Genomic DNA, 25564 nt, shown 5'->3' with positions numbered 1-25564 from the left:
TCAGGACACAGAGCAACTGGAATGCTCATACACTGTCGGTGATAGTATAAAAATTCAGTATAATAAAAGATTGAGAAATTAGACTACATAAAAATTAAAGTTCTGCTTTGGTGGGAAAATGCCATAAACCAAATTAAGAGACAAAAATATTGCAACTAATTTTTCTCCCTATATGGTGTCCTTAGAAATCATTAACTAAAAGACCATCTTTCCTGTTTAAAAAAAAGCGGAGAAAAAGATAAGAACAAGTGATTTCACAGGAAAAATAAACAAGACTAGTCAACCTCACTCCTAATGAGAGAAATGCAAACTAAAAACACTAGGTTCTATTTTTGTTTGTGGAGATTAGTTTAATAAAATACTTTTTTTTGTTTTTCAGGTAATATTTTCTTGTGCAAGTAAAAATTAATTAAAACAATAATAAATGGCAGATAAAGAAAGTTGAGTTATTAAGAGAATAAGAAAGCACAGCCTGAGAAGTAGCTATAAATCAGGATTATGAAGTCACAAGTCCGGGGAAGAGTGTATTTCAAGAGTTGATTGGTCAAGAGTATCAAATGTAGAGAAGCCAAGTAAGTTATAAGCCAGAAATGTACAAATGTGAGTGAAAGACTGATAAGGACATTGGTAACTGAAAAGTGCTGTTTAGGGAAAGTTAATGGAGGGAGAAAAGACTGAGGAGGAAGTAGGAAGTGCGCTCCATAAAGCCAAATATTACCCTGGCAGGTTTTGTTTATTTTGTTTTCTAAATGATCAGGTTTGAGCCTATTTAAATGCTGGTGGACAGGATAGAAAAGTAAAGTAGGTAGGGAGGAAATGAAGAATATAGTGGAGAGATAATTGAGACAATGGGAACATAAGAAAGAGCACTGAAATGGAAATCATAAGACCTAGTTGTTAACGTTTTAGTATTAGTTTTAGTATTAGTTGGCCATAGTGTGTCTGTCACAATTATTCAACTATACTCTTCTAATAGGAAAGCAGCCATAGATAGTAGATAAATGAATGGGTGTGGCTGTGTTCCATTAAGCTATGAAACCTTGAATTTCATATAATTTGTGACATAAAATTATTATTTTTTTCAGTCATTTATCTTGTGGGCCCTACAAAAACTATAGTAGGCTGGATTTCTTCCCAAAGGCCATACTTTGCCAACCCCTGATCTATCTAATGAAAATTTGGACTAAAATATATTTCATTTCTACAAAAGATAGTCTTGACTGGTGGATTCTTAATCTCACTAACTGTATATTTAGTTTATTATTTGTTTGATCTGATTTAACCTTTTGTTTATCAGCAGTAATTCTTAGTCTCAACTATTTGGAACCCTGCAGAACTCAGAATTTATTATGTTTGTGACTAAAGTTCCAAGAACATTATTTATTCATCATTTATTCTTTAGGAACTCTTTCCTGAGATTACTAGAAGTGGGATGATTTCTATCATACCCACATACCATCATTACAATAATGTCTTTAATATTTTAAAATACACTTATTTTTATTTACATATATTTGGAGATGGAAAATCAGTATTACTTGGCACAAGTAAAAGGTAATAGTAAAAGTAAGTTAAAACAGAATAGTACTAGTATTATTTGCCAGAAAATCCTAAAACTGAGACATTGTTTCTTTTTGTTAAAAAGAGAGATCAGCAAATTTTTAGAGATGTTAAAGGTAAGTTAACAACAAGCTGATTAATTGAAAGAGAAGTGAAAAAAACTTTCTCAATAATGCTTCATGTATCTACAGTCAGCCTGAGTTGCCTTATGTTGGGAAACCTTTTTATAACTGATAGCAGTTGAGTCTTAATTAAAGGAACTCTAGAACTCTCTGTGTTGCTCAATTAAAACACCAAGTACTGTTATTAATTAAAGACTCTTTGATAGTAATTAGGTAAAAATTTTGCAGGCTTATTTAGTAATTTCTAATCTATAACCAGCTGTCCTAAGCATTCTTTAGATTTTAGTGATAGTCTTAGGAAACTCAATATAAATATTCTTTTAAAGTATTAATATACTTTGAGGGGATTAAGTTCTTAGCCCTGGCTATTTGACATAAAAGGGATTAATTCCTTTGCAGCTAACTTGTGTCTGAAAGATGTATAACTGCATACAGAGTAAATCACTAGGATTACACTAGTGATTAATTGTGTGCAGTTATTGTGTACCAGGTATTGCAAACATGTGAGGTATTCGATACTATTAGCCTCAGAGAGTTAGGTATTTTGCCTGATGTGTAACATTGATAACTAACGGTAAAACTGAAATTTGAACCATTATGGTTTTTTGCCTTTCTAAATAACATTAATTTTTAATCTGTCTAGTATTTGGGTCTAAGCTTTTTAACATCTGAGACTTACTCTCTTTCACCTCCAGAAATTCCCAAGCCCTTTTCCTTTCCCCTTTAGCTTTTTAGTTCCTTTATAATTTTTATTTCTCATCTGCTCTTGTGAGCACCTCCAGCACACTGTTAAAGGAAGCACAGTGATAGTGGGTATTTTTGTTTTCTTAATTTAAGAGGTGGTGTTTCTGACATTTATCAATTTGCTATAAATTTTTGGTAGATACCTATCATCATGTTCTGAATGTTTCTGTCTATTCTCTTTACTATGGCTTTTATTTTAAAAATCATAAATGGGTTTTGAATTTGATTAGATGCTTTTTCTGTATCTTTTGATATAATTATTTGATTTTTCTCCTTTAATAAGTGTATGTAGTAAATGAAATGTACATTATTTTCTAACGCTAAGTATCCCTTGTCATTTCTAGGATGAACTCGGCTTGTTTATGTTATATTAATATCATTTTTAGAATCAGTTTGTAACTACTGGTTTAATTTATTCTTAATAGTAATAGGGTAGGATATTCTTACAATTTATTTTGTATAATCTTTCAATGTATTTGCTTAAAGTTGTTCATAATATACATAATACACTTAAGACATATGAATAGATATTTTCGTTGTTGGAGAATGCTTCTGTTTTTGGTTTCTATGTTTGATCTTTAGATCATATACATTTATTTGAATATCTGTTAAGGACCTGCTATGTGCAGTGCATTAACTATTCTTAAAATTTTTAGAATTGATTTTTTTTCTCTCTACTTGCCACTGTTCACCTAGAATAATCCAGGACCCCAGTGGACACCTCAGGATTCAAACTTCTGATTTCATTTTTACATACAGAAAAATAAATAATATATAAATACATAGATAATGTTTATAGGACTAGTGTGTATATTTTACAAAACGTAATATACATTTTTGCATACATATATGTAAAGATAAAAAATATACATAAATATAATGGATTTGGGACTGTGATATGTGAACATAAAGAAAGATATGAATTTGTTACTCCTTTAATGGGGCTGATTTGTTTGAGCTGAAGTTAAAGGGGTATTATTCCTATTTGAAAGTTATAGCTGAAAAATTGCTGAATGCAACTTACTTAATGAAGGACATTGAATACCTGTGCCCTGAATATTCATTCATCAGTTTTTCACTTAGCTGCTTTGTGGCTAAATATTCTCCTAAGCACTCTGAAACAAATTCAGTGAATTTTGGAAGTCTTCATTAGTGAATTCCACGAGTCGAACATTTCATAAGAAATCACACAGCTGAAATATCATCCGTCTTTTCTGAAAATATAATCTAACTGCATTTAAAGGCAGTATTGGGAATTTTTGCAGCACTTGGCTCTTCAAGTAAAGTATATTCAACTGATGATTGTATACCTTTGTAATATAAGTCATTCTAAATAAATTATTCTCCCTTTTTTCCCTTATGAAACTACCAGGTGAGTATGGCAGTGTTGGCAGCTATCTCTGGAGTTGGTATCACTTCAGGGTATTCTTATTAGGAGGCAACACTACTAGTGTCTATCAGTGTGGCTGGATTAGAGAGAGGCTGATTTTCTTCTCTTTGTAGAGGCCTTTGTCCATTCCCTATGATTGAGAAATTGCAAGAACACCTTTCATAAAGGGAGGAGGAGTAGGGATGGGGGGGAGGATCCTTCGTGAGCCTTGTATAGAATCTTAACCTTTGTGATCTGTCTGTAGAATTTTGGCAGCTCTTAATGTGGATTGTGACTTAATGTTTGAGCTAAGCAGTTGATAGATACCAGGAGGCCCATGAACCATATTATGAAATGGTATGAAAAATACATATTTACATGTATGTGAACTCCATAGCTTTCCTTTGATATCCAGTATGAGCTCTACTTGAAAGGTTAAGAATCGGTGTGTGGAGGGGGACTGAGGAGAGAAGGGAAGAAGGAGGAAAAGGAATTTGTTGTTATTACTATGACATTATATGATGTCTTAAACCTTATTTGTAGAGTGATACTAAGGAAAAGTAGTCAATGAATGACTGTTTTAGGCCATCGATTGTAGAGATAGCTATGTAATAGTTAGTTTACAACCTTCCTAAGTTTCTCTCAAAGCCAAAGATTCTGATTTAGAGAACATCATATATTCACAAAAATGTTTAGGGAAAATACTTTTAAAAATAGAGTATTTGACAAAAATTTTACCAAATGTTAGTACAATAGAAATTGATGTTTGGAAGTTATTAAGCTTTTCAGGAACATGGAAAATTTTTGTTACCCAATTACAAGTACATGAATTATAAGGAAAAAGTCTGTTAGATACTACAAAATAAATATTTTTTAATATTGTAGAATAGCCAAAGTTGTTAATTCATATTCTTTTTTGGGTAGCCTGGCAAATTGAGATTCAAACCTGTTGCAAGTGTGAGCAAGAATATATTCAGTTCTATGTAAGAACTTTTAAATGATTTTACTGCCATTGCCTCTTCTGTACTTACTGACTTTTTGCTTAATAACTTTGGGTTGATTTTAGGCCACCAATAAAATGGAAATGAAAGAGATTGCTAAACAGAAGACACTCTGGAAAATGAACTCAACCAGTGAACCTTTATTAGTTACTGGTACACAAGTCAATCCTTTGAAGAAATTCACCATTCCCAAGATCAGGAGGACAGCTGGGAAAGGTAGTATTTCTATGGAAGATGGGGTTGTTTCATAACTATTACTGCGTTTCTCTAGTTTTTAGTTTATATTCTATATTGACTGTGTAAAATTAGGTTAAGTCAGTTCTTTAATTCCTTAAATGCTCCTGTACTTTAGTTCCACACAAAATGGAGTAGACACATGTCTCATATCCCTCCCACTAAATATACCTAAAAACTGAACATATATAAAACAAACATAAAACTTTGAAAGGTGGAGAGAAGAAGACAGACCAGCTACAGACCGTGGGACTCAAGAAATAATATAACAGTAAGTTCTCTGGATTTTCTTTTTGTTTCTTCTGTCTCAGATTGAATACCCACAACTCAGGAATACCAATTGGCACAGACACAAAAAGCCACCAGAAAAGTCTGGCATCTCTTACCAAGAACTGGGAAAGGGACATCCTAGAAAGACAGAATCCTATTTGACAATAAACACCCTATTCCTGCAAAATATTAGGGGGGAAAAGAAAACATAGTCCCTACACCTTTGTCAACAAAGGCCAAGTGGAGGCCTAGACCCATGACTCTCCCCTTTATGGCAGTAACAAGTTTCTCTCCCTGCCATCACCCACCTCTACAGAGTCAATGGATTTCTACCCCTGCCCGGTGATGGTGAGTTGTCTCTTCTCACTGTGAATAGAGTCAGTGAAGACCAAGTGGAGAGCATAGACTTCTGTCACACCCACCAGTAACAATGCACCCATCCCTCTCCCATTGTGTCAGTGGAGGCTGAGTAAGAACGTAGACTTCCACCCCTTTCTTACAGTAAAAGACATCCCCTTGCCCCCCAGAGTATCAGTGGAGACCCTGTGGAAAGGCAGGACTTCATCCCTGCCTGATAGTGAAGAATCTGCACCCCACCTTTCCCTACTGGCACACTTTCACCTGCCAGCTCAGTTTTAGTAAGCTTGTTAAAACACAGATTAAATGTGATCCAGAGTCTCTTAATACCCCAGATGACCAAGATATAATACAATTACTTATCTTACCACCACCCAGGAAAATCTCAAATGAGAAGATAACAGATGTCAACACCATGTTGAAACAGATGTTGGAATTATCTAGCAAAGCTTTTAAAGCAACCATCATAATGATGTTTCACCAAACAATTTAAACAATCTTGAAACAAATGGAAAAATAGAAAAATCTCAGCAAAGAAATGAAAAAAAAATGTAATAATGAAACAAACAGAAGTTTTGGAACTGAAAAATGTAATAATTGAAATAAAAACTCATTTGGATGAGTTCCAGAGAAGAATTGAGAAAACACTGGAAATAATCAGTGAATTTGAAGATATAATAGAAATTACCCAGCCTGAACTATACAGAGAAAACAGAAAAAATAAGTAGAGCCTTAGGGATCAGTGGAACAATAATAAAAAATCTATCTTTTTTGTCCTTGGAGTCCCAGAACTAAAAAGAGTATAGAGCTAAAAAATTATTTGAAGAAATATTGGCTGAAAATGTCCCCAATTTGGCAAAAGGCATAAACCTATCCATTCAAAAGTCTGATTAAACCCTAAACAGGATAAACAGAGATATATGCCAAGGCACATCATGATCAAATTTCTAAAAACTAAGGACATAAGTAATCTTGAAACTAGAGAGAAACTACATCTTATCTATAGGAGAAAAATTGTTTGACTGACAGTAGATGTCTCATTAGAAACTATGGAGTCCAGAAGAAGTGGCACAACATTTCCAAGTGCAAAAAGAAAAGAACTGTCAACCCAGAGTTCTGTCCCCAGCCAAAAATATCCTTCCGGAGTAGAAGTGAAATAGACATTCTCAGGTGAAGTAAAACTTAAGGATTTTTTTTATCAGCAGATCCACCCTAAAATAATTGCTAAAAGTTCTCCAAACAGAAAATGACGAAAGAAGCTGGGAACATTAAGAACAAAGGAACAACAAAAGAAAGAGTAAAAATATAGAGAAATATAGTAGACTGTCCTTCTCTTGAGGTTTCTACTTATGTTTGACAGTTGGAGCAAAAATTGTAACATTCTGTGAATGATTCCCAGTGTATATAGAGGAAGTATTTAAGACAAGTATAAAGCAAGATGTTACCATTGGAGGGAACTGGGTAAATGAGCTATGGGATCTTTCCATATTACATATTACAACTTCATGTGAGTCTAGTTATTTCAGAATTAAAACTTTTATAAAACACTATAGATAAATCAAAACAGAATTTTTAAAAATGTTCAAGTAACAGGAATGCAGGAAAAATGAAATAGAGAATTGAACAACTGAGGGAAAAATAAACAGTTAAATAGCAGACTTAAGCCCTAGGATATCAATTATATTAAATATAAATGATCTAAATAAACTAAAAGACAGAGGTAGACACAATAGATAAAAAACATGACCTAACTATATATTGTCAATAAATTCATTTCAGATATAGTGATACAGTTTGGCTAAAAATAAACATATGGAGGAAGGCTATGCAAACAATCAAAATAAAGTAGAAGAGGCTATATTAATATCAGATAAAGTAGACTTGAAAGAAAATTATCAGGAACAAAAACAGATGTTGCATAATAATGAAAAGGTCAATCCACCAATAGCAATCCTAAATGTGTGTTCGCCAAACAACTGAGCTTCTAAATACATGAAGCAAAATTGATAAAAGGAGAAATGGGCAAATCCAGAATTATAGAGACTTTAGCATACCTCGCTCAACAATTGATAGAACTGCTAAGACAGAAAATCAGCAAAGATATAGAAGAACTATATGCTGTCAACCAACAGGATCTAATTGACATTTATACATTTCTCTACCAACAACGGCAACATACACATCCTTTTCAAGCTCCCATTTGACACTTACAACAATATTTTGGGACGTGAAACACATTTCAAGATATTTAAAGGAATTGAAGTTACATGAATGTGTTCTCTGACCACATGCAAACTAGAAATTAATAATAGAAAGTAACAAATAATTTTCCAAACACATGGGAAGTAAACAATATATTTCTAAATATTCATAAGATTTCAAAGGAAATAAAAAATAACATTGAACTGAATAAAAATGAAGATGCAACATATCAAAATTGGAGGGACACAGCTAAAGTCATTGATAACAAATATACGAGATTAACAATTAAGTTCACAAACACATCCTAGAAAAAGTACTACATACCTTATTGCTGAATATCATTACGGTCTCCTTCAAAGTACTCGCCTTGCAAAGCTATGCATCAACGCCAGTGCCTAGTTCACCCTTCAAAGCAATTTTGGAACTCTTTTTCTGGAATGGCCATCATAGCTGTCATCGTATTACCCTTGATATCCTGAATGTCATCAAAATGTCTTCCTTTCAATATTTCCTTTATCTTTGGATAAAGAAAGAAGTCATTAGGGGCCAGATCAGGCGAGTAGGGAAGGTGTTCCAATACAGTTATTTGTTTACTGGCTAAAAACTCCCTCACAGACAGTGCCATGTGAGCTGGTACATTGTTACGATGTAAGAGCCATGTATTGTTGGCAAAAAGTTCGGGTCGTTTTCATCTAACTTTTTCACACAGCCTTTTCAGCTCTTCCAAATAGTAAACTTGGTTAACTGTCCATTTGGTACAAATTCATAATGAGTAATCCTTCTGATATCAAAAAAGGTTAGCAACATTGTTTTGACTCTTGATTTGGACTGACAGAACTTTTTTGGTCGTGGAGAATTGACTGACTTCCATTGTGCACTTTGGCTCTTTGTTTCAGGGTTGTATTGGTACACCCATGTTTCATCATCAGTGATAACACGGCCCAAAACATCATCTTGGCTCTCCAAAAGTCTTGGCAAACTTCAACTCTCCTTTGCTTTTGTTCATTGGTGGGCTCCTTCGGGATCATTTCTGCACACACCTCCCATGCCAAGATTTTCAGTTAAGATTGTCCTAACTTTTTCTCTGTTGATGTTTATTTGATCTGCTATGCTTCTCACAGTCAACTGACGATTTTGATGCACAGGTCAATGAATTTTTGCAATATTTTCATCAGTTTTGCTCGTTACTGGCTGCCCTGACCTCTCTTCGTCAGTGATGCGTTCTCTCCTTTCAGAAAAACCATTCATCCATTTGTAAACTGCCATTTTCTTATGACATTATCCCCATAAACTTGGACTAACATGTCCCTGATTTTACTTCCACTCTTGCCATCTTTAACAAGAAATTTAATATTTGTTCGTTGCCCTAATTCAAGCTCAGACATTCTCACGATGGCACACAAAAACATGTAACAACAATAAAGAACACCACTCAGCAAAACACCGTCACATGTCGATATGAACACAGTTGAGACACTGATATACCAAGGTTATGAAACCTTGCCAAGTTGTTTGTACAGTGCTGCCAGTGTAAGCGTATGGTGACAAGTTCGCAAACTTAATTCTCACACCTTGTAGAGTACGAAATACATTCGAGAATAGGAATGGGTTTCAAATCAGTAATCTAAGCTTCCACTTTAAATTAGAAAAAGAATAACATGATAAACCCAAAACAAGCAGAAGAAAGGAAAATCAATAAATGAAACAGCTAGTGGATTGAAAAGATCAAAAAAAATCAACAAACCTTTAGCAAGACTGACAAAGAAAAATGATACAAGCCTCAAATTGCTACCATCAGGAATGAAATGGGATATCATTATCAAGTCTATCAGCACCATTTTTCCCACATTTGCTCACTTCATGTCTGTCACATTTTGGTAATTCTTTCAATATTTCAAAATTTTTATTATATTTGTTATGGTGATCAGCGATCTTTAATGTTATTAGTATAATCATTTTGGGGTGCCACAAACAGCACCTGTTTAATTAAGATGGTGAGCTTAGTCAATAAATGTTGTGTGTGTTCTGACTGTTCCACCAGATGGTGGTTCCCCTCATCTCAGGCCTTCCTTTTCACTGAGACACAATATGGCCTTTAATGTTCAAATTGGCCTTTATGTTCAATATGGCCTTTATGTTCAAATGTAAGGAAGAGTCGCATGCCTCTCACTTTAAATCAAAAGCTAGAAAACATCAAGCTTAGTAAGGAAGACATGTCGAAAGCTGAGATAGGCCACAAACTAGGCCTCTTGTGCTAAACCGTGAGCCAAGTTTTGAATACAAATGAGAAATTCTTGGAGGAAATTAAAAGTGCTACTCCAGTGAACACCCAAACGAGAAGAAAGTGAAACAGCCTTATTGATGATGTGGAGAAAGTTTGAGTGGTCTGGATTGAAAATCAAACAAGCCATAACATTGCATTGAGCCAAAGCCTAAACCAGAGCAAGGTCCTAACTCTTCAATTCTTTGAAGGATGAGAGCGACGAGAAAGCTGCAGAAGAAAAATTTGAAGCTAGCAGAGGTTGGTTCATGAGGTTTAAAGAAATAAGATGTCTCCATAACATGAAAGTACAAGGTGAAGCAGCAAGTTATCCAGAAGATGTAGCTAAGGTTAATGAAGGTGGCTACACTAAACAACAGATTTTCATTGTAGATGAAACAACCTTAGATTGGAAAACACTACCCTCTAGGGCTGTCATACGTAGAGAGAACTCAATGCCTGGCTTCAAAGCTTCCAAGGACAGGCTGACTCTCTTGTTAGGGACTAATACAGCTGGCTTTAAGTTCCAGCCAGTGCTCATTTACCATTCCAGAAACTCTGGGGCCCTTAAGAATTATGCTAAATCTACTTGGCCTGTGCTCTATAAATAAAACAACAAAGCCTAAATGACAGCACATGTTTATAATATGGTTTACTGAATATTTTAAGCCCACTGTTGAGACCTACTGCTCAGGAAAAAAGATTTTCAAAATATTACTGCTCATTGACAATGCACCTGGTCACACAAGAGCTCTAATGGAGATGTACGAGATTCTTTTCATGCCTGCTAATCCAACATCCATAGATTGAAAAACTTCTGGAAAGGATTTATTATTCTAGATGCCACTAATAACATTCATGATTCATAAGAAGAGATCAAAATACTAACATTAACAGGAGTTTGGAAGAAATTGGTTCCAACCCTCATGGATGACTTTGAGAAGTTCAAGACTTCAGTAGAGGAAGTAACTGCAGATGTGATGGAAATAGCAAGAAAACTAGAATTAGAAATGGAACCTGAAGATATGACTACGTTGCTGCAATCTCACAATAAAATTTTAATAGATGAGTTGTTGCTTCTTATGAATGAGCAAAGAAAGTGATTTTTTGAGATGGCATCTACTCCTGGTGCAGAGTGTTGAAATGACAACAAAGGATTTAGAATATTACGTAAACTTAGTTGATAAAGCAGCAGCAGGGTTTGAGAGAATTAACTCCAATTTTGAAAGAAGTTCTGTGGGTAACTTGCTATCAAACAGCATCACATGCTATAGAGAAATCCTTTGGGAAAGGTAGAGTCAAATCAATGCAGCAAACTTCGTTGTTGTCTCGTTTTAAGAAATTGCCACAGCCACCCAACCTTCCGCAATCACCGCCCTGACCAGCCAGCAGCCACCAGCAACCCTCCACCAGCAAAAAGATTTTCACTTGCTTAAGGCTCATAATGGTTAGAATTTTTTAGCAACAAAGTATTTTTAATTAAGCTATGTACATTTGTTTTTTTAAGACATAATGCTATTGCACACTTAATAGACTACAGTATAGTATAAACATAATTTTTCTGTGTACTGGGAAACAAAAATTTATGTGACTCACTTTATTAATGGCATTCTCTTTATTGCAATGGTCTAGCAACATCTCCGAGGTATGCCTGTATTCACTAATTCAGTGTTAGTGGCAACTTAAATAGACTGTAACTACCACTTATAACTGGAATCAGCTGTATCTATTCCATGCTTTCCTGAGTCCTCTTCCTTAAGGGTTTTGATCCTTTTTTGCATCAACTTAATATAGCAATGCTTAAAACCTTGATCATTTTCTTGAGAAAATCTGTTACCTATTATTCATGCCACTATGCCAGTCAGCATTTTACAAAGATGTTCTGAATATTTTTGAAAGTCAAAATAACAAATTAGTTTGCTAATACATAGAATGTCTTATTTTGGAGAAATGTAAGAAATACTTATGTGCTAATAGTAGCTACCAGATACGAGTGTAACAATGCATGTTGTAGAGTCAGTGTACATCTTAAGTTGAAAATGAGTCACCTGAATTCTTAGATATATCTAGTATATCTGTGTCAACTTTCAGGGAGTCCAGTAGGTATGTGGAGAAAAACAAGGTTCATATTTTCATTTACATTAGGTATAGGAAGTCTTTATTATTGTTAGAAAACTTTAAATATACATTGTTGCCTCCAGATGTTAATGAAAATTTCAAGTAGTTGGTTTTTTTGTGTCTTGTGTCAGATACACAGTTGTCATTGTACAGTGTACATCTGTACAGTGTTATTTTAAACACAGATAACCACTTGCCCTTTTCTTTATCTTTAGTTTATTTGTCATCTTGTCACACCAATACTAGAGAGTATAGTTTCATACACGATATTCTTAACCAGTGCCGGCTTGATGTGAGCTGTGAGCTACAGTCATTATGGCAGTTTGGAGATACAAAACTGGTTCACAATGAGGGTCTGGAAAAAAATTTTACTTCTAAGAGGTAAGTTACTATGACCTAAAGAAGTTTGAGATTTTGTTTTGTTTGTTTTTACTCTGAAGTCTTACATGAATTTGTTATTTATGCTGTTTGCAATTTGATAAGTATTACTAAGAAAATAAGTACAGTGATTGTTTATTCATTATTTTGTTGCCTTCTCATAGCCTTTTGTAATAGTGAAATGCTGTGAGATTTGATTAGTAAGTTTTATACATTAATGTAGCCAGATTTCAGACATTCCTAATTTTTTAATCTTTATAAAATTTTCAGAAGCAATACATCAGTACATTTATTAAGCAGCCATTTTGTAGATCCCTTGTGCCTCCTACAATACAAAACAGCAATTAAAGTATATAGACGGTAACTTTTTTCCTTCACTCAGCCTGTCAGAGACTGAGTTGATGTTTTCAGTTGGCAGGATTATAGCTGGCTATTTTCAGCTATTCCACTAGAAGCACTATTTCTAACAATTTTTAAAAAATACTCCTTCTGCCTTTGGGGAAGGCACATTCCAGTATGTTATTTTGATAAGAAAGTATAAGAGCATATGCAAGGTTTTAAAGTAGATATTTTGTATTTATAGGTATAGATCTTCTGTGAACAAAATTTAGTATAGCATTTCCATTATCTGAACTTGCCTTCTTCACCAATTTATATTTATCTTAAAAGCTGATGGACCCACACTTAGAACTCATTTTGGAATGTTTTGATTCCTTTTTTTGTTGTTTTAGAATCATTTCCTCTTGAATCACACATGACTACCCCACTCAGTGTTATTTTGGGAGAATTGGTGGGAATGATAGAATTAATTGATGGCATATTCTATTATTTAAAAACCAGTTTTGAGCAAAAGTGGAATGGACTGGATATATTCTGCTCTTTCCAGACTGAAATAACAGTTTGATCAAAATGAATTCCTGGCATTGTTCTTTGATTTTGGTTCCTTTAGGCATTAAAAAATTTTGTCCTTTTTCGTAATGCCTCCCTGCTGCTGCATAACATTTAATTTTCAACCAATTGTTTCTCCTTGTTATGGTTATAGAAAAGTTAAAATAACTATCCAACAATACAAGCCATGTTAGAACATTCTAAATGACCAATATGTTGGTTTCTTAGGTATTTGCCCAATTATACAAACTCACTTTTTCCCCATAATACTTTATACTGGTTTTATAAGACTAACCACAATATGTTGGTTTTGTTTGATTCTCCTACAACATTGTGAGTTTTATCTTGTTTTTATGTCCATAGTATGAAACTGAGTCTGACAACACAGTGGGCACTTTATAACTTAAATTTAACTTTAAATTAAATTTTTATTTAACCTAATTTTGTGTGTTTAAAAATCAATGATGGTAGGAAGTACCCTTAAGTATCCTTAAGGCACAGGTAGAGAGGGAAAATAAATAAGAACAGTTAGCAGAATAGTAGAGTAATAGAATAAAAAGAAAAAGCATTAATAATGTTGATTGCCTCTGGCTTTTCTTTTTATCACTCCCCTTAGAGAGTCTATAAATCTGTGGTCTCAGCAAAAGCAAGTAGATCCCAAAAAATACCAGTCTCTACTTATCTACATTCCGTCTACCACTTCCTAAGTGTGAAAGCAGCAAAAACACATTAATATAAACATCTGTGTATTTGATCATTCATTAAACATTTGAGTGCCTACCATGTCAGATATTACAGTTGAGCCTTGAACAACATGAGGGTTAGGAGTGCCCTAACCCCCAGGATTTTCAACCTGTGCAGTCGAAAATCCACATACAACCACAGTCGGCTCTCCGCATATGCACATTCCCAACCATGGGTTGAAAATACTGTATTTGACACCCTCAGAGAAAAATGTTTTCTCCTCAGCTTTAAAGAGTTTACATTCTAGTGGAGAAGACATACAGCTAAATATAAAATACAATGTTATAATAAAGATAGAGGGATTGATTATTTTTCCTAAGAGTCTTGAGATATGTTTTGAAGAAACTTGATCTGGTCTTAATGGGTAAAAGAGAAACTGAATTCTTAAGTTCATTACCTTACTTGATCCTTTTTTATTTTAAAATAACTTACTTTTAAGCACTTCAAATTTGTATGAAAGGATATCATTTTAAAGATTGTCAGATACTGTGGTTGAATTTGAACTTGCAATCTCAATTTACATTCCTCTCCAGATGAGTACACTGAGCCATCATGGTTAATGTCCTCCACTTTGATTGGTTCGAAGAGTGGGCAGAGCTAAATCAGTTTGGGCCAGTGACACACTGAGGATGGATTCGCTTGGGGGGGGTCTCTGAGGAAGAAAAGCCAGTCTGACGTGAACAAGGAAGCATGTTGCTTAAGCTACTGATAGCACTCTTGGGATAATAAGTAGAGACTAGTGTTCGGTTACCCTAAAGCTAAGGATAGCAGCACAAAGAGATGAAAAAACCTGAATCTTCGATGACATCTGGAGCCATGGAATTGATCAACCCTGATAGTCTGCTTGATTTCTGAATTTCTTGTTATAAGAAGTTATTTTTAAGCCAGTTTGAATAGATTTCTGTATTTGAAGTCAGTAGTATTCCAACTGATACTGAAGTTAGTCCTGGGAAGGGGTAGTTATATAAGAGGTTCGGAAATACAGATTTAACCTGGAAAGATGGAAATAAGGACTCCCACTGTTACCACATGGGAAGTTGGTGATAATCCCTTATACTTTAGGGTATAGACCATGTGCTTTATGAGACTCTGATTTGGGGCAAAATTGTATGAAAAAGTCAGGATATTGAAGTGCCTTGACCATTTTCTGCTTAAATCCAAGAGGCCTTGAAAATTCAGAATTAGTAAGAAAGAGCCTTTCAGTTTAAGGCGTAGTTTCACAGATCCAGGTTTGCAAGATTAGCTTGAAGTAAAGAATTCACCTTTTACGAAGTTAATGTGAATGTGGGTTTAAAAGGAAAGAGGGTTAAAGGGAAATAAGTATTCCACACAACACAAATATATTGCCTTCTACTTTTCCCACATACCTTTTTTTAAGCGTTTTCCACATGATAAATGGAACTCCTCACGTTTCTACAGTAAAGATATATTTTAAATACAATCTGAGGGAAGAAACTGGTAGTATCAAATTGCAATAAGTAAAGTCAATTCCAAATTCAGGGCTTTGGGGGATGGAAAGTTTTCAGAGTCTTGTTGCCAGGAGATGGATATTCCTAATTGGAACCATTGTCTAAACAAGATCTTGTTATGGTTACTAGCCTTTGGAATTTTGAAGGCAAAGAATCCTAGCAACTACTTTTTAGAAGGATATATTTTCTGCTAAGGGCCAGTTAACACTGACCAATTTTGTAGCATTCTTCACTTTTCTGAATTTAATTGTAGTTATTCTGTTTTTATTCCACCAGTGTATTTTGGGTATAAGTAAGTTAAATTTTATAGCCATATATTGCTTAAATGGATGTTACTATATGGATCTATGTCCATACCTGTTGGAAATTAAGGCACATTACATCATGGATCTGAAGTTGGATGCAATAACTGGATGGGACTTCAGGTTATTCCCTTTTGTGAAGTGGATTGAAGGTGTTTGGTGTGAGCATGAGCATTTTTGAAAGTATATGTGTTGGAAGAAGAGTACGTATAAAGGGTCATCAAATGAGTAGACTATAGTCTCCCTAATAATTCTAAATCATCTTATTACATAATTAATCTAAGCTGTTCTTTGACCCATTCCCCTTGCCTTTATTGGTTTACTGATGTAGAAGCCTAGTCAATAAGTTAATTCAAAGTTCCAGCGTACATTGAGGAATGTAACCAGTCTTTTGTTGGTTTTGCCCTGCAGGTTAACTGATTAACCTCTTTATTGTAATTTAATTTAGGACATCTCAGAATTTTCTCCTTTTTTCAGTTCAGTAGAACACAATGTGAGACTTGCTTGGAAATCCTGATAGGTCAAGTCATTGTCCCTATTGGTGGCTGTGAGCAAGGAATCCAGTATGCCGAGTTGCTGCTGGCAGCGCTCTTAATGGCCATGAGAGAAGTCATGACATAGCTAAAGCTAAAGCTATGGACAGCGGTGTACGGTCAAGGACAAAACACTTGATTTCCTGATATTGTTGAGGGGTTAGATGTGTTCAGAATCTGCCTGTGATAAACGGCATAGTGCTCCCCCAAAGTAACTTACACCCTGATTTCCAGACCTGCGAATATGTTACTTACATAACAAAAAGAACTTTGCAGATGTGATTGAGGTTAAGGACCTTGAGATAAATGGGTGTTTATCCTCAGTTATTTCAGTGAGCCCTGTTTAATTATATGAGCTCTTAAAAATGTAAGAGGGAGACAGAAGAGTGGATCAGAGAGAGGAGACAGAATAAGAGAAGTATGAGAGAGGGGCTTAGCCTGCCTTTGCTGGCTATAACGATGGAAGAAATGTGTTAGGAGCCAAGGAAAGCGGGTAACTTCTAGAACTTGGGAATAGCTTTCAAGTAATAGCCAGCAAGGAAACTGGACACCAGTCTTCTAACTCTTAAGTAACTGAATTCTGCCAACAAGGAGAGTTTCTCTCCTAGAGCCTAAGAAAGGAACCATTTTGTCATTATGGTGAGACCATTAAAGCTCTATTCTCATAGCGACTTTCAAGTAGACAATATAGTATTAACTATCGTCACCATGCTGTATGTTAGATCCTCAGAACTTATTTATCTTGTAACTGAAACTTTGTACCTTGACCAACATCTTTTCATTGCCCCCACTCTAGGCACTGGCAGCCACCATTCTGCTCTCTGTTTCTATGATGTTTTTAGATTCCACATATCAGTGAGATCATAATGGTATTTGTCTTTTTTTTTCTGATTTATTTCATTTAGCATAATACTTACTTTCCGAGCAAGGGGAAACCTTTCTACCTGTGGGAATTCCCTCTTGGCACTGATCAATGCTGACTTGGGTGGGATGATACAGGCATATTGAAGCTGTTTGTCCTCTTTTTGTGCAGTTATTCTCAAGTTTTTGTGCCTCTGTGTTGCTGAAGTTTTTTAAGTGGACTCCAGAGCTCTCCCAGAGCTGTTTCTGTTGATGGATAGCTGCCTGATTATTGATCTTTGTTGGGGCCAGAGACTGGGGTCTTCTACTCTACCATCTTTGTAATGTCACTAACCTTCAATCAAAATTTTCTTTCTTATTTAAACTTTGTTAAATCCCAACTTCTCTTAGCTGTCTATGCTTCATTTCATAAATTTCACATTCTACTAGCTGGACAGTGATCACTTATCAACAGCAGTTTGATGAATTTGAAACACTTAAGTTCCCTTTCAAGCTCTCTAAAGCAAATTACTTCATTTTCTTTAACTTTTTGTAGAAAACATACTTAATACTTTCATTCTGTCCTCTAGGCCCCCTCAGTGGCCACATAACCAACCAGTAGTAGTAGCTAAATAGCATTTTTTGTTTCCAGTTAAACTTGGAGTTAATGATACTTATAGTTTTTATTTACTCAAAAACAAATTTCCATTTAACCTACTATATACAAGTTATCTTGGAACCTCTTCTGTGTAATGTAATTAACTGACATAGGCATTCTATTTGAGACACTTATACCTTGTACTCTGTTGTAGTTGGTTTCTAGATAGACATGGTAGCACAGTTAATTATAAGTTCATAGTCTTCCAAAAGATATCTAAGATTCTAATCCTCTTTCTACCACTCATTCGTTGTGCTGTGTTAACTTATATATATATAATTTCTTTATCAATGAAGTTTTCTTGTCTCTTTTACATTTGTTAATGTTTAATGAAAAAATGGTTTAAAAATAATGACCAATGCACAACTAAGAGTATATCTACAAAATCAACACTTGAATGCTGGGTTGATTTTGAACTTTCAGCTTTAGAGCTTAAAGTATGTATAAGGTTCGGGTGTGACAAATTGTGACACATATTCTTCATTAGTATTGCTGCATAAAAACATGAGAAAATATTTCTGGAAAATCATTCTTAACTCTTATGTAGTTTTTATATTTAAGATAATATAAATATCCTATTAGCATAGAATCTGATGGGTATTAATGTCTCTTGGTAATAGAGCACTTTGTATGTAGAAAGCATTCATATTCTTATCTGATTACGTAACTATACACACACAAGACAATTAAGATTCATTTTACCTATTGTCTCTGAAAAGGAAGTCTTGAGACTCAGAGCTTCTGTCATTTAACAAGCTAACATAGATCCTAGTGTCTGAATAACTTCAAAAACTTGACCTCTTACAACACTTTTTAGATCTAGAAATAGTTCTAAAGGCTAATTTTTTATTGGTCATTTTTATTATCTAAATTACGTTTAGTCCTAAATTTTTTTCAAATGTAATTCTGAAAACATACATTGGAAACTACAAAGTATTTATTATTATATATTATTACCAATACAAACTCCAGAGAATATTTTCTACTTTGAGTTATGTAGGTTATTGGAGCACTGAGTCAGATCTTTAATGTTATATTTTTTCATTCTACATAATCCCTTAAGAGGATATAATGTTTAGCCAGTAAGATGACTAGGTAACACAAAGAATTATTTGGCCCAAAATGTCAGTGGTGCACTGTTGAGAAACCCTGCTCTAGGGTTTGCATTATACACCTTTAGTTTATGACAGTGTACCTTCATATAATGTTATATTCATGTGTATTGTAAGACTTTACAACAATGTATTTCAATTTCCTCCCTCCCTCCCATCTTTTCTGCTATTGTTGTGTTTCCATGTGGGAAAACATTAACTTTCTGAGCAAATACCTGTCTCTTTCCAGGCACTCCTACCAGTTATTTATTGCTCAGAAAGTTAATGTTTTTCCAGATTCTAAGAAAAATTAATTGAGAAATTGGGAAAACAAAGAAGTATTATAATACCTCTGTGAAAATTAAATCTTAACAATCAACACAGAGATCTTAGTGGTTCACAGAATCTGCTGATGTCAAGTTGAAAGCAAGAGCAGGAAATGATGACATGTGAAGTTGAAACTTAAGGTTGATATTCCCAGGAACTGAGAGAGAAATGGTCGTGATCTAATCAGTAGTCTTGATTGTACCTGTTGGCCATGTGTTTTGTGGCCCTGTCTATTGTTAATGGTGAGTCATTCAAAATATATATTAATACACTAATGTGTATACTATACTTTATACAAATTCTGTGAGTGCTGTTCCAGGAAATAACAAATACTGGTAGCGTGTGGTTTTCAAAAACAATTTCCTTTTTGTGGTATACGCATTACTTTCTAGGTTCTATAGGTTCCCCATTGCTGATAATCATTTGGAATCATATTTCTGTCCCAGTGGTTGAACCTCTGCCACACAAGCTGTTAGTACTACTCTTGAGCAAGCCATGTAGAATTCCCTGTATAATCTGCCACTTGGGGGGGAGGGGTGCAATACTTGTTTTATATTTTTAAGTGGTTTTTGAATGTAGTCAAGATTTCAAGAGTATCTGGACTTCAAATTATAATCTTTTCTAAGGATGATTTATAATTTTCTTACTACTAAGATAGGAATGTGTAATCAAATTCTTGCTTGTTTCTCCCAAATGCTATCTAGATCCCTGAAGAATGGAGAATGTCCCTAATAATTGACCATATACATAAGTATGTTTCTCTCTATGTGTATCTATTTAAGAAACACATACCCTTTCCTCCAAAACACAAATAACCTGAGTTCTGGAATAGTTTCAACTCTGTCACTTTGCTACTTTGGCAAGTTTTAACTCTGAACATCATATTCCTCATTTTAAAAATGTGTACAATGAAAACAATAATCATAATAATATAGCAACTCTATTTGGGGGGAGTTGAGAACAAAATGATAAAATGCAAAGGTTAAATCTTAACAGTGTTGGGCATATTAGCAACACTTAGGAAATGTTAGTCCTTATTATCACTGGCCTATACAGTTCATAATTCTGGACAAGTAGTTAATCTAACTCTTCTTAAGTTCTTTCCTTAGATGATTTTCAGCCTAACTTGTTTCCATAGGATAGTAGCACCTCTGAAGGTTATGAATAAATGTCTTGTTTTCTAACCGCAGTAAGCTGAAATATTTATCTTCTGGAAAATTTTGTTGATGTTCTCATTTAACTGCAAGATGTTTGTTTTGCTTTAGGTCAGAGATGCGTGAGAGTGGAAGAAATGGCAGAGAACTTGAAGAGCATTTCTGCTTTTTAGCACTTCCTCGGAGTGATGTGACTGAAGTATATCAGAATGGAATAAGTACCAAAGCATCTACATTGAAGATATTAGGAAATCCTCTTCTTGGAATTTATATATTTAGACATGTTGATGTTGCCTTGAATTATGCTCAATCTAGAAGCATTACTGTAGAAAGTATTATAATTTTTAAGGTAGGTAGCATAAAACAAATATTAAATATTATATTCAGTTTGTTTTAAATTGACCTGAACATAGTTACCTTTCACTATGAATTACTAGTATTTTTAAGTTACATTAAGTAAAATAAATATTAATAGTGTTTATTACTGTCATCATCATCATTTGAAATTTTTCCCTATTTCTGATTCTGATTGGGTGTGCAGTACAAAACGAAACTGCAAGTAAGTAAAAGCAGCCTTTGTCATCTTTGCCTTCCCAATGAAGATATTCTTCTGTCCTAATTGACCCTCTTTCTTTTGTTCGGACCGTAATTAATACCAGAGTGTTTTAAGTGTCCTTCAAAACATTGGTTATAATTATTCTAGCTTAAGCTAAAGTTACTAAACTCTTTCTGTTTATCTTAGTTAAAAGCATTACACAATGTTAATTTCTTAGTTTTGATGATTTTGCCATGCTTATGTAAGATGTCAACATTAGGGAAAGCTGAGTACAGGTATATGGGACTTGTGAACTGTTTTGCAGCTTGTATTAATTGATATTTCTATCCACAGTGTGTGGGAATGCTTGTTATCTCACACCCTCACTAACTCTGTATATTATACTTTTTTAAAAAATCTTTGCCAGTCTAATATGTGAAAATTTCTCATTGGTTCAGTTTTTTTTTCTTTTTTCATAATTCTGCTGCCTTTAAACATTCTACATATATTTATTGAAAATATTCAGTGAATTGTCTAGAAATATCCTTTGCCAGTTTCCTGCTTTTTTCTTTTTTTTTTGGCAATTATTTGTAAGCATCGTTGGTTCATTAACATTTATCTTGAGAGCTAGGTTTTTCTCTGTGTAATGTTTTATCACTTAATGTTTTCATTTTTTCAAATAAACTTTTTATTTTACATTATAATAACTTTAAATTTACAGAAAAGTTACAAAGATAGTACAGTACCTGTATATGTACACCCAGCTTCCCTTATGTTAACTGTTCACATAACTATGGCACATTTGTCAAAACTAAGAAACTAACATTGTATATGTCAATTATATCTCAATTAAAAATAAAGAGGAATAAAAATTAATAAAATAAAATTAAAACAAACTAATATTGATACAGTACTGTTAGCTAAACTACAGACTTTATTCAGTTTTTGCCAGTTTTTCCACTGTTTTTTCACTTCCAGTATCCAAATATATAGGATTCCACATTACATTTAGTATTATTTTTAATTTTGAATGAATATATTAGCATATTTAAAAATAAGTCATAGAATTGCTGATTTTAAATAAAATGTGTACTTGTTTTTATATTAATTCCATTTTCTTCCTCATCGTCTTTTATCACTTAATCATATTCATATGTTTTTAATTTTATATTCATTTATTTTTGATGTTCAGAAATTTTTTAATATTTTACAGTGAAGTCTGTTTTAGAGTTACAGTTTCTTGGCACACATGCTTAGAAAAGAATTATCACTTTGAGATGAGATAAAGATTTTCTGATATTTCTACAATGTTTACATTACTTAAATATATAACTTGCTTGTTGTTTTTGCTTATAGATTATGAAAGGAATTTATTTTTAGTTGTTTCATACCATTTATTGAATAATCTGTTTTTGCTTCACTTACTTCAAATGGTACTTTTAGTATTATATTTTTATAGATGTTTGGACTTACCTAGCGGTTTTATTTTCTTCAATTCTTCCCCCTCTCTGCCTTTTATTGTGGTAGTACCATCCTTTTAAAAAGTATTTAATATCTGGAAGTGCAGGTCACCTGTCCTGTTCCATCATTCTCTATATCTGACCCACAAATCTTTTTTGAAACATTTTTTTCAGAATTGTCAGGTTATTCTTATTTGGTCAGTCTTTTAGATAAGTTTTTAGACTAAAACTCATTTCTACAAATATATTTTCTGAAATTTTTATTGGAATTACTGTAGTCTTAGAGTTTAATTTGGAGGAAATTGACATAATTGCCATAAGTTATCTCATTCATCTGGAACATGGATTATCTCTCCATTCATATTTCTTTCTTTAAGAAAGAGAGCTATCTTTACTCTTCTATTTGAGTATGAAAGTTTAAAGTGCTTTGGTGTATTTTTATGGCCTTTTTTTTTGCCTTATTTTTTGCCTTTTTTGTCTTAAGGTTATCTTTGGGAAAGTGAAGAAAATTCAACCTTCGGTGGATAAAAACAAAGTTTCTTTGGATCCTTCTCCTAATTTTGATTGCCATATGTCAAGAAGTATACCTTCTCTGAAAGACACCATTGAGCTACAAGCCTACAGATCAGCAGTATGTTAATGTTTTAGTTCATTTGACTATTTGAAAATCACATGCTTTACGTTGTATGATACAAGACTTAAAACAACTTCCCAGAATATTAAAGGAAAATCTCTTTTAAGTCATTCAATATAATATGACTTTAAATAAATAAATAGTGAAAGATGTTTTAATATTTGAGATCTGAGAATGTTGGTAAAGAAATATTCAAGTTGATATTGAATTCTGTTCAAAGTACTGTGACTGCTTTTATGTAGATGTTCCATAGATAAATTCCTATCTTGCAAAACATGCCAGCTTTTGTATCAGTCATTATATGTGACACAGTAATTTTCTATCGAATGTTGTTGAGTCAGTAAACCTTCCTTTTAATCTTCTACAGAAGATTAAATTATATATATATAATATATATAATCATATACATGATTAAATTAAGATAAATTTCTAGAGGTATGTATATGCTCCCACATGTAAAATGTATTAAGCTATGGTTATTTTCCTAATTAACTTTTCCAACCAAATAAAATATAGTATAGTGGTTCACAGCACATGCAAAACATTGAACTCTTCATGGAAAAATACTTTTTAAATTTAAAAACAGATAGTGTCTGTTTCTGCCAACATTGGTAGCCAACCAAGGAAAAAATATGTGGTAGGAAAAAAAATTGTACACCCTCCAAAAAACTAGGGTTGAAGAAGGCGGGGAGCGGAGGGGATAGTATATGGAAGCAGATGAATAAATAACATCATGCAATTATATTAGTTTTTAAAAATATGGGCTTATTCAAGTCCACTAAAATTAATCAGCATACAAATTTTTTTTCTTCTTTATCTTTCAGGTATACTTCTATGAATACAATATTCTATCAAAGCCAGTCGATAAACCTAGGCAGTGTCTTCCATTCGCAATAGTAACAGTAAAATTTATTGGTCAAAAAGTAGATAATGGACACCATGTGACATCTTTGAGAGTCCTCTCAGGATTGCCTAAGAGGACTGGTAAGATAATACAGTATTCTACTTCAGTAGTATTTGAGCTAGTCTTACAACGTCTGAATATTATTTTCTAATACATTATTATTCTCTAAGTAAAATAGTTGTGCTTTACCTATTTTCAATTTTCTGTGTCTAGAATTATATTGCAGATATCTTTGTGACTTCTTTTGCTCAGTGTATTTGTGTTTCTTTCATTCTGATGCATAACTGTAGTTTCTTCATTTTCATTCACGTATATATGCATACACATAGTATTCGATTTTGTGACTATACACTGTTCCTCTGGGACTATTTGGACACTTTCCAGTTTTATTCATATTCCAGACATTGCAGTTTTAAACGTTCATGTAAGTATTGCAATGCATATATGTGCAAAAGCTTTTCAGTAGCATATATAGCTACATCAGGAATGTGCAACACAATTCAAAGATAATGGCAATTTTCAAAAGTGGTTGCATCAGGTTACATAATTACTCTACATCCTTGCCGACACACACACTTTTTAAAAAAAAATGTTTGTTTCTGCCTGCCTAGTGAGCATAATATGTTATCATTATCATCTCTAAAAGAAACTCTGTACCCTTTAAAAACTATCATATCCATTTCCCCGCATTCCGCCCCCCAAGCAATCACTAATCTCCCTTCTGTTTATTATATATATTTGCCTATTCTGGACATTTCGTATAAGTGAAGTCAAATATGTGGGCTGTGATGACTGGTGACTTTCACTTAACAGTATTTTCAAGGTTCTAACATGTTGTATCATGTTTCAGTACTTCATTCTTTTTTATGGAATAACATTCCATTGTATAGGTACAAGTACACTACATCTGTCCATCAGTTGATAGATATTTAGGTTGTTTCTATTTTTTGGCAATTATGATTTGCTTTTATTTTCCAGGTTTTATTTATATATATATCATTTGCAGGAATACTTATTTCATTGTGCAGTAGGGGTAGTGGTTTGCTTTAGCTCCTGGGAAGGATTTTGTGGAAACTTTATCTTTTCTCCCCACTACTTCTCCACCTTGTTCCTCTTTTCTTTCCGTTTTTTGTTCTCCCATGATAGTGAGAAATAAATCAAGATCACAGTAGATAGAGGAAAACGGTTTTGCCTATTAATATGCAGATTCTATTATTAAATATCTGAATATAGGAAATTAATATGATAAATACCTAGTCTATGAGAAACATTTTTTATTCCTATTTAATTTGTCTATTTCTTAGTATTTGACAGAATTCAAATTCTTTTATGGCAAATACTTCTTTAGTAAGGTTTCTAGGACAGAGTTTTATGCTCCATCATTTATACTTTATTGGTTTGTTACTCATA

General features: G+C 33.6%; 1 protein-coding gene across 1 annotated transcript in view; it reads left to right on the top strand.

Moving 5' to 3' along the window:
• TEX15 (testis expressed 15, meiosis and synapsis associated) overlaps window positions 1-25564 on the top strand; it is a 59403-nt gene that overhangs the window by 17461 nt on the left and 16378 nt on the right. Inside the window, exons 3-7 of the mRNA XM_081046388.1 lie at window positions 4862-5012; window positions 12453-12618; window positions 20733-20970; window positions 23101-23247; window positions 24075-24234. Of these exons, the coding sequence (XP_080902514.1) occupies window positions 4874-5012; window positions 12453-12618; window positions 20733-20970; window positions 23101-23247; window positions 24075-24234 (850 nt within the window). The 5' untranslated portion in view covers window positions 4862-4873. The remainder of the gene's footprint in view (window positions 1-4861; window positions 5013-12452; window positions 12619-20732; window positions 20971-23100; window positions 23248-24074; window positions 24235-25564) is intronic.

This window comes from Rhinolophus hipposideros (assembly GCF_964194185.1).
Source record: "Rhinolophus hipposideros genome assembly, chromosome: 4".
In the NCBI taxonomy this organism is placed as follows: Eukaryota; Metazoa; Chordata; class Mammalia; order Chiroptera; family Rhinolophidae; genus Rhinolophus; species Rhinolophus hipposideros.
This window is presented reverse-complemented; position numbering and strand designations above follow the sequence as displayed.